Raw genomic sequence first — 9,231 nt, 5'->3', positions numbered from 1 at the left:
CAGGCTGTGAGTATTTACACACACCTACACACAATACAGCACCTATACACAGGCTGTGAGTATTTACACACACCTACACACAATACAGCACCTATACACAGGCTGTGAGTATTTACACACACCTACACACAGGCCATAAGTACGTGCACACGCCTACAAAGTACAGCGCCTACACACAGGCTGTGAGTATTTACACACACCTACACACAATACAGCACCTATACACAGGCTGTGAGTATTTACACACACCTACACACAATACAGCACCTATACACAGGCTGTGAGTATTTACACACACCTACACACAATACAGCACCTATACACAGGCTGTGAGTATTTACACACACCTACACACAATACAGCACCTATACACAGGCTGTGAGTATTTACACACACCTACACACAATACAGCACCTATACACAGGCTGTGAGTATTTACACAGACCTACACACAATACAGCACCTATACACAGGCTGTGAGTATTTACACAGACCTACACACAATACAGCACCTATACACAGGCTGTGAGTATTTACACACACCTACACACAATACAGCACCTATACACAGGCTGTGAGTATTTACACAGACCTACACACAATACAGCACCTATACACAGGCTGTGAGTATTTACACACACCTACACACAATACAGCACCTATACACAGGCTGTGAGTATTTACACAGACCTACACACAATACAGCACCTATACACAGGCTGTGAGTATTTACACAGACCTACACACAATACAGCACCTATACACAGGCTGTGAGTATTTACACACACCTACACACAATACAGCACCTATACACAGGCTGTGAGTATTTACACAGACCTACACACAATACAGCACCTATACACAGGCTGTGAGTATTTACACACACCTACACACAATACAGCACCTATACACAGGCTGTGAGTATTTACACACACCTACACACAGGCCATAAGTACGTACACACGCCTACACAGTACAGCGCCTACACACAGGCTGTGAGTATTTACACACACCTGCACACAGGCTATGAGTAATAATAAAGGAAAATGAAAATTTTGAAATATGCAGAAATAAATAATAATCACTAATAATTAGTTATTAATAAATACTATATATTTTCTCTCCTTTTCTCTTTTTGAGTTAGCTGGTACAGCAGCAGACACTGATGGCCCAGACCGCCTACTTGTCACCAGTGGCAACAGTTGCCGCTGTACAGATGCAGCAGATGGCAGCCCTTAATACCAATGGCATCATAGCCACGCCCATAACCCCCATCACACCTTCTTCAGGTAAAGGCCGCACCTCCCCGTAGATCTGCCAGGGATATGACACTGGTGCCAGAATCGTCAAGATCAGGATTTTAGCCACTTACCATTTAAAGTAATTTCCAAAGTATTGTTACAGAAATGACAGGAAAAAACATCATTAGTGTTCTGAGTTTGGACAGAGACATTTAAAATGATGACAGATGTTTGTGAGATTTGTATGTGAACCTGTTCATAATGTTAGATAACTGCTGTGTTCATCCTTTCCTCATAGCTGTCATTCACATTTCCTGCTTGTCTAATCTGCAGGCACAAACACCCCACCCACTATTGCAGTGACACCAGGCCCGGGTCTGCCTCCAGCCATCGGAGTCAATGGTTATAGTCCCGTGCCCGCACCAGCCAATGGACAAGCAGCTTCTGAAACAATCTACACCAATGGCATTCACCCATATCAAGGTGAAACGCTCTCTCTGTTCCAGGGCTGTGATTAATGCAGTCAATGATGTAAACAACTACACTGAAAAATGTCATCATTTTTACAAACACTTTAAAGTATTCTAACATAAACTCTGTCTCTCTTGCTCTCTCTCTCTCTCTCTCTCTCTCTCTCTCTCTCTCTCTCTCTCTCTCTGTCTCTCTCTCTCTCTCTCTCTCTCTGTCTCTCTAGCCCCAAGTCCAGCTGGAGCGTTGGATCCTCTCCAGCAGGCGTATGCTGGCATGCAGCACTACACAGGTAACTCCTACTCACTACACAGGTAACTCCTACTCACTACACAGGTATCTCCTACTCACTACACAGGTAACTCATACTCACTACACAGGTATCTCCTACTCACTTCACAGGTAACTCCTACTCACTACACAGGTAACTCCTACTCACTACACAGGTATCTCCTACTCACTTCACAGGTAACTCCTACTCACTACACAGGTATCTCCTACTCACTACACAGGTATCTCCTACTCACTACACAGGTAACTCCTACTCACTACACAGGTATCTCCTACTCACTTCACAGGTAACTCCTACTCACTACACAGGTAACTCCTACTCACTACACAGGTATCTCCTACTCACTACACAGGTATCTCCTACTCACTACAGGAACTACCAGACCATCAGTGTCAGAGATCAGCAGTATTTCTACCCGTTTGTCTGCTTGTCTGTTATCATGTGAATGTGGTTCTTCCCTAGCGACCTATCCTGCTGCCTTCGGATTGGTCAGTCCGCCATTTCATCATCAAGCCACGCTGGCTCCTCAGCAGCAGCAACAGAGAGAAGGTGAACTCATTTATTGTTTTATGTTTGTTTTATGCTTGGTAGACTTCACCAGTGACTCCTGCCAATTCTATTTCTGAATGAAAATACAATGTAATCACCTTTTACTTCAATACATACTTAAAGTTTCTTCAATCTAATGGTACAAGAACCCATATACATAAATTTAACACAGTGTGTGTGTGTGTGTGTGTGTCTGTGTGTGTGTGTGTGTGTGTGTGTGTGGGTTCTGCAGGTCCTGAAGGCTGTAATATTTTCATTTATCACTTACCCCAAGAATTCACGGACTCTGAACTGCTGCAGATGTTTATGTCATTTGGGAATGTCATCTCTGCTAAAGTGTTTGTGGACAGAGCCACCAACCAGAGCAAGTGTTTTGGTAAACAATGGGAAAATGGCCTCATGATTGTTGTATTTCTGTGGCTGGTCCTTATCTCTGTTTCTCTACCTGTGGCTGTGTGTAATGTGTATGAGGCACTAACATTCCCATATGGCTGTCTCTCCCACTCTCCTCTCTCTCTCTCTCTCTCTCTCTCTCTCTCTCTCTCTCTCTCCCACTCTCCTTCTCTCTCTCTCTCTCTGTCTCTCTCCCTCTCTCTTTCTCCTTCTCTCTCCCTCCCTCTCCCTCTCTCTGCCTTCCTCTCTCTCCTTCTCTCTCTCTCTCCTTCTCTCTCCCTCTCTCTGCCTTCCTCCCTCTCTCCTTCTCTCTCTCTCCCTCTCTCTGCCTTCCTCTCTCTCTCCCTCTCCCTCTCTCCTTCTCTCTCCCACTCTCTGCCTTCCTCCCTCTCTCCTTCTCTCTCCCTCTCCCTCTCTCTCCCTCTCTCCCTCTCTCCTTCTCTCCCTCTCTCTCCCTCTCCCTCTTTCCCTCTCTCTCTCCTTCTCTCTCTCTCTCTCCTTCTCTCTCTCCTTCTCTCTCCCTCCCTCTCTCTGTCTCTCTCCCTCTCCCTCTCTCCTTCTCTCTCTCTCTCTCTCTCTCTCTCTCTCTCTCTCTCTCTCTCTCTCTCTCTCTCTCTCTCCTTCTCTCCCTCTCTCTCAGGCTTTGTTAGTTTTGATAACCCCACCAGCGCTCTCACTGCCATCCAGGCCATGAACGGCTTCCAGATTGGGATGAAGCGGCTCAAAGTCCAGCTGAAGAGGCCGAAAGATGCCAACAGACCCTACTGAGATGAGAGCGGCCCCTGGAGACCGGTGAGAGGAGGGCATGTGGGGAAGGAGAGGCAAGCAGGAGCTGGGTGGGGGTGGGGGTGGTGTGGGTGGAGGCCGTAGTGCAGGGTGCAAGGATGGCACTGACAGGTGGAGTGACAGGCTGTACAAACAGTGCCCCCTACCTGCAGCCTTTCAGATGGCAGCAGGCTAACTGATGATCTGATGCATGTGCCGTACCAAGTGGAAAATTAAAACTTCAATCCAATTACATTCATTAAGTACATGGTCTGTCCTTTGTGTGAGGGACAGGTCCCCTAACCAATCAGACACTTGGCTGTAAGAACAGGCAATAAGGCTGGAGGTAAGTGGTGCAGTTTGTCTCCCTCGCATCCAGGTCGACCAATCACAGCGAAGGAGGGACAACCGAAAGAACCACTGATAACGGCCAGCGAAATCATGTAGCTAATGCTAAGCTTCCTTCCTGAACTCTTTTAACAGGACCTTTATTAGTAAAATTCAATACAAAATTATGGTGTAAGTATTTGTGTAGGAATTTATATAGCCTTTTCCTCTTTGATCAATCTGAAGGAATGTGAATTTTATTTTTTTCTGTTGTCTGTGTTTTGTTTTGTTTTTTTTTTCCCTGAAATCTACAAACTACGTCCCAAGGTCCACACACCCCGACGTAAATTGCGGGAGACCCCATCGCTATGGCTATGGTTGCCTAGCAACAGATAATGCCCCCCTACCTCTCCCGCTGTAGTAAGTTAAACTGGCCTGTGTTTGGGTTGCCGTGGCGACTGCCTGTTTTGACTTGCTCTTGGCGATTTTCTTTCGCTGCCCGTCGCCCCCTGCTGGCGGCTCCCACGTGCAGGGCTGCATGCCGTGTCGCTGTGGCAACGTCAGACCGGTCTGGTGCATTGTGATGTTGTTTGATCTCTTCACATGCTGATCAATGACTGTGCAGTGCAGCTGGACGACTCCGAGTAGTTTGATTGGAAGTCTGACTACACACGTGACCCTTGCTTTTTCCCCTCTCTAACCAGAGATGATAAAAAAGTGTTTGGTGGTCTAATTTTGTGACGATGGCCACTGATGTGCTGTTTGTTTAGGGTGTGTGTGTGTGTGTGTGCGCGCCACAGAGATGTGTCTACATGAGAATGTGTAATGCAAAATGAATCATTCTCCTCTGAATATTTCCCATATGTAATTAAAGCATGGTAAATACACAAACAGCTTTCCTCCTGATGCTTATAGTGACTACCCTCTCTCTCTCTCTCTCTCTCTCTCTCTCTCTCTCTCTCTCTCTCTCTCTCTCTCTCTCTCTCTCTCTCTTCCCCTTTCTCTCACTCTTCCTTCTCCTTCTCTCTCTCTCTCTCTCTCTCTCTCTCTCTCTCTCTCTCTCTCTCATCTTTAAGGTACAGTGAAAGTGCCTTGTGCTAAAAAGAGAAAACACAGGAATTCTGGGAAAGATAGAAAACATTAAAGATAGCCAGAAAACATTTTGATGAAATTAATCTTCAGATGCTATTCAGTTTTGAATTTAATGTTCAGTTTTCCTAATGTAAAGTAACATGTAATTGACTCATTGTTGTAGAATTCCTGTGTTTGGACTGAAGCCAATGAGTGATGCATGCTGGGTAAACATTTGCTTGCCATTAGCATTTAGTTTGTGTACATATTTAAACAGACACACACACGCGCGCGCGCGCGAACGTACATGCACACACAAACAGCTGTCTTGAGCTTCACTGTGTTTAGCTGCATGGAGACTGTGTGTGTAAATGTGTGTGAAAGTGCATATTAGATAGAAGGTTTTATTATAAAACACACTGAATATATCAACACATTTCAGGCTGTATGGATGGTAAATTCCTTAGAGCTATATGGTGAGTGTTAAAATAAAATCTGCAAAAATTCTTTCGCTCATCTCAGGAGGCAAGGGAATCATTTAAGCTGTGCATTTTGAATAGCTTTCATTGTTTTGTTTCAGAGAAATGGTCAGGCAGTTGTAAAAAAAAAAGGGGGGGGGGGGGAATTCCATTATTCACACTAGTGATGGAGTAAAACTCTCCAGGCTCCAGCTGAGATGGAAGCAGTGATTCAGAAGGACCTGTTTTCTGACACCCTCTAAAAAGTGCCTACATTTTTACGTTTTTAGTTTGTGGACATGATAATGGGGACCAAAACAATCTGGGTTTAAATTCAAATCCATTTTTTCCGCATCATTGGAGATACTGCAAATCTGGTCTCAGATCGGACCATGTTCGCTTCTCTGTCCGGATAATAAAGGAATGGTTAGGTCCCTTTGTTCTGGCTGAGGTGGCTGAGAATCTGCCTGAGGAAAAAAACAAACAAACACTGGGCATCTGTGGGGGACACAAGATACACAACGTCGTGGAAATAAAAGGAACCCTCATTGATGTCATCTCTCTCTCTCTCTCTCTCTCTTTCTCTCTTCCAGATTGTTAAAAGCTGAGATGTTAAAAGATGAGAAAGTAATTCATCCAGTTAACTGCAGCATGGAGTTGAGATGACTGGGTTATTCACGACACACACCACATTAAATAATGATAATGGAACATATAAAAGATTATGTGCGTACGTCACACTTATGTCTACACTCAGTCCCACGTGTGCAGAGTGCTCACTAATACTCACAGGTCGGAAGTAGAAGTTTCTTTTTTGTTACCAATAATTAAGATAAAAAAGAAGATAGTATGTAGGATAGTACTGCCACAATAAGAGAAACTTTATTATGTGTATATAAGCTAGCATCAAGAAATTACAGTGGACAAAAAAAAACAAAAAACAAAAAAAAACGATAATGATAATAGTTTACATGAAAACAACAAAAAATGGTAACAACATGCATTAACATCATCATCATCGTCATTAGTGACATCATGATTACTGCTATAAATTTCTTTTGAAAATGTCTTTTGAATTAAGATTTCTATCTTTTCTTGAATTATGAGAGAAGGGTTCAGGAACTTTTGGGGGTGAGTTTTAATCCTTGAGCTACTTTTTATTTGTAGATTAATTTCATTTTCAATTTTATTAATGATTGACTTTTAAAAATCTGACCAAATATATAGGTTTAGATCGATTGGGTTGCAAGTTCATTTTCTTTCCTTTTCTTAAGAAATCCAGAAAATGTATGACTTTGTAAGTGAATAATTATTGAACTATGAATTACAATATTTATTTCTTATTTATTGACTAATTTTTGATTCAGACTTTCTGTATAATTTAAATAAAATACACCTATGATGCAAAGACTGTAGAATGCTGATGTGCATATTTCTGAGTTCCAGCCCTGTTTCAGATCATATTTACATACTTTATTAAAGGTACACTGTTCTCTCAAATTTACAGAACTGTAAAATTAATCATTAGTCAGTTCAGTCTTTAGAAAGTTTTTTTTAACCATTATTGTTTTGATAGCACTATGTAAACAATAAAAAAACATGCATTTATAATTATGAATCTTTAACCATATTTCTGGTGTGAATAGTAAATTATAGTAGATTTTCCAATGTAAGTTTTGTGTTTATTGCAGTTTTTCTCAATTGCTTACACATTCATATAGAACACTGCACATGATATCCAGCTATAAGAGCAATCGTGGAAGAATCTTGTGACATGTATTGGTAAGACAGAAATGTAATAAATGTGGGAATCAGTGACAGAACTGGGTCAGAACTAGGGTTAGGGTTAGAGAACTAGATCAGAATTAGGGTTAGGATTAGAGAACTGGGTCAGAACTAGGGTTAGGGTTGAAGAACTGAATCAGAATTAGGGTTAGTGTTAGAGAACTGGGTCAGAATTAGGGTTAGGGTTAGAGAACTGGGTCAGAACTAGGGTTAGGGTTAGAGAACTGGGTCAGAACTAGGGTTAGTGTTGGAGAACTGGGACCTCAGCAGAGCAAACCCCAAAAAACTCCTCTCTACACCTCTGGGCAGTGCTTTGTGTGCTTAGTGATTATTATAGTAATACAGTGAAAATATCATTTATGGATTATAATGGAAACAGGCAGAGACACACTCATGTTTGAGAGAGTATAATGCATTTATGGATCTTTTATTCGATTTAGAAATAAAATCCATGCACATGGATGCATCACATCCTATAATTAACTGTTCACATTGTAAACATCAAAGCAACACTACTGGTCATGAACACGCACATTAATAAGGAACAATAACAGTAACAACTGCAAGAGGTCCGTGGGGGTACAAAGCAATCTGATGGAGAAAGATGAGAGGATGAGGAGGAGGAGGAGGAAGACCCACCTGAGGAGATTTCAAATGAAACTCAAGTCTACGTTATTTGAAAATGTCAGCCCTGCTTTAAGTGTTACAGTAACAACATTGTTTCTATTTTTACACCACATTTGCAAATATTTCCAGGAATTCAGGATAATATTTTCCTCTCTTGCCTTTGGAGGGTCTACAACAATAATCCCTCTGTGTATAATCTTCACATCCTGCTTCAGGCTGTCATGAGGCAGCTGCCTGAACTGGATACAATGCTAGAATGGTTCAGGAAGTACAAAGTTATTAGATGGATTTCTATGTTTGCTGGACTATGAAAATTCAGTAAATAGAAACCACATACTGATTGTAAATTCTTCATAATCCAGTGTACTTTTACGGCATTTATCAGACGCTCTTATCCAGAGCAACTTACAAAAGTGCTTTGTCATTTACTCATAGAATATATCCTAGTACAGTACAGTAGGTTAGAATTAAATATACCAATGAACTAGAATACTGTAGAATACAGGGATGAATGCTGATACCTAGAAGTGCAAAATACATAAGGTCTATCAGAATTAACAATACATCCACAAATAATCATCAAATAACTACAGATAAGTGTTCTTGCCTCCAGTCTGGAGGACAGATGCAGAAACATGAGTAGAAATTCAAAATGATAGACTTATCTGGTGTAGATTTTAAGTTAACGTTTAATTTCTCTCGCAATACAGACGGATTTGCAACATATGTTCAGGCATATGAGAACAGAAATACTGTTTCCTGAAATGCAATCTAGAAAAAAAATTAATTAGAATTTAACAAATATACTTTACATCACTAGAGGGCGATGCAGAACCTCATGTTATATGTTGAATGTAGCGCTGTTATCTCCCAAATGGGTCATCGGTGTTCGAGTAATTATATCAATATTATCAGAGAACTACTGACCTGCAGACAGCGTAGATAAACGAAGGATTCTTCGCGACACTAGTCCACATACACTATAGGATAAAGGTCGTGTGTGTGTGTGTGAGAGAGACGCATGACATCACTGACTTCCCTTTTGTCGTTTAAACAGATCAAAATGGACTTTTCTCAACTAAATGGTAACAGCTGCCTAGCTGCATTATTCCGTTTGGGGTTTGCCCTATTCTAGCCACGGCTTACCGTGGTGAAAGGCATGAACACGCGCCGGGCTGCTCGGATTTCGCCCTTTGCACCCGTACTTTGACTCTTCGTGCAAAAACCGCCGAATCGGACATTTGCTATCTACAAA

The 9,231-nt window shown here is 41.9% G+C and overlaps 1 protein-coding gene and 1 long non-coding RNA gene across 3 annotated transcripts in view; one reads left to right on the top strand and one right to left on the bottom strand.

Moving 5' to 3' along the window:
* Positions 1–6,974, top strand: part of celf3b (cugbp, Elav-like family member 3b) — a 25,490-nt gene extending 18,516 nt beyond the window's left edge. For both annotated transcript variants that reach the window (XM_035530478.2, XM_035530476.2), the window contains exons 8-14: positions 1,145–1,289; positions 1,575–1,724; positions 1,936–2,001; positions 2,464–2,550; positions 2,783–2,926; positions 3,584–3,735; positions 6,158–6,974. In XM_035530478.2, coding sequence (XP_035386371.1) covers positions 1,145–1,289; positions 1,575–1,724; positions 1,936–2,001; positions 2,464–2,550; positions 2,783–2,926; positions 3,584–3,711 — 720 coding nt within the window. In that variant the 3' untranslated portion in view covers positions 3,712–3,735; positions 6,158–6,974. The remainder of the gene's footprint in view (positions 1–1,144; positions 1,290–1,574; positions 1,725–1,935; positions 2,002–2,463; positions 2,551–2,782; positions 2,927–3,583; positions 3,736–6,157) is intronic.
* Positions 6,370–9,228, bottom strand: LOC145651225 (uncharacterized). Its single transcript, XR_014117035.1, has 3 exons — positions 8,904–9,228; positions 8,135–8,227; positions 6,370–7,988 (listed from the first exon to the last, which is right to left on the bottom strand). It is a non-coding gene; the product is annotated as an uncharacterized LOC145651225 (long non-coding RNA).
* Between the last annotated feature and the right edge of the window lie 3 nt (positions 9,229–9,231).

This window comes from Electrophorus electricus, chromosome 14, assembly GCF_041902795.1.
Source record: "Electrophorus electricus isolate QZ-2024a chromosome 14, ASM4190279v1, whole genome shotgun sequence".
In the NCBI taxonomy this organism is placed as follows: Eukaryota; Metazoa; Chordata; class Actinopteri; order Gymnotiformes; family Gymnotidae; genus Electrophorus; species Electrophorus electricus.
The sequence above is the reverse complement of the archived record's forward strand: the minus strand, read 5'-3'. Positions and strand labels throughout refer to the sequence as shown.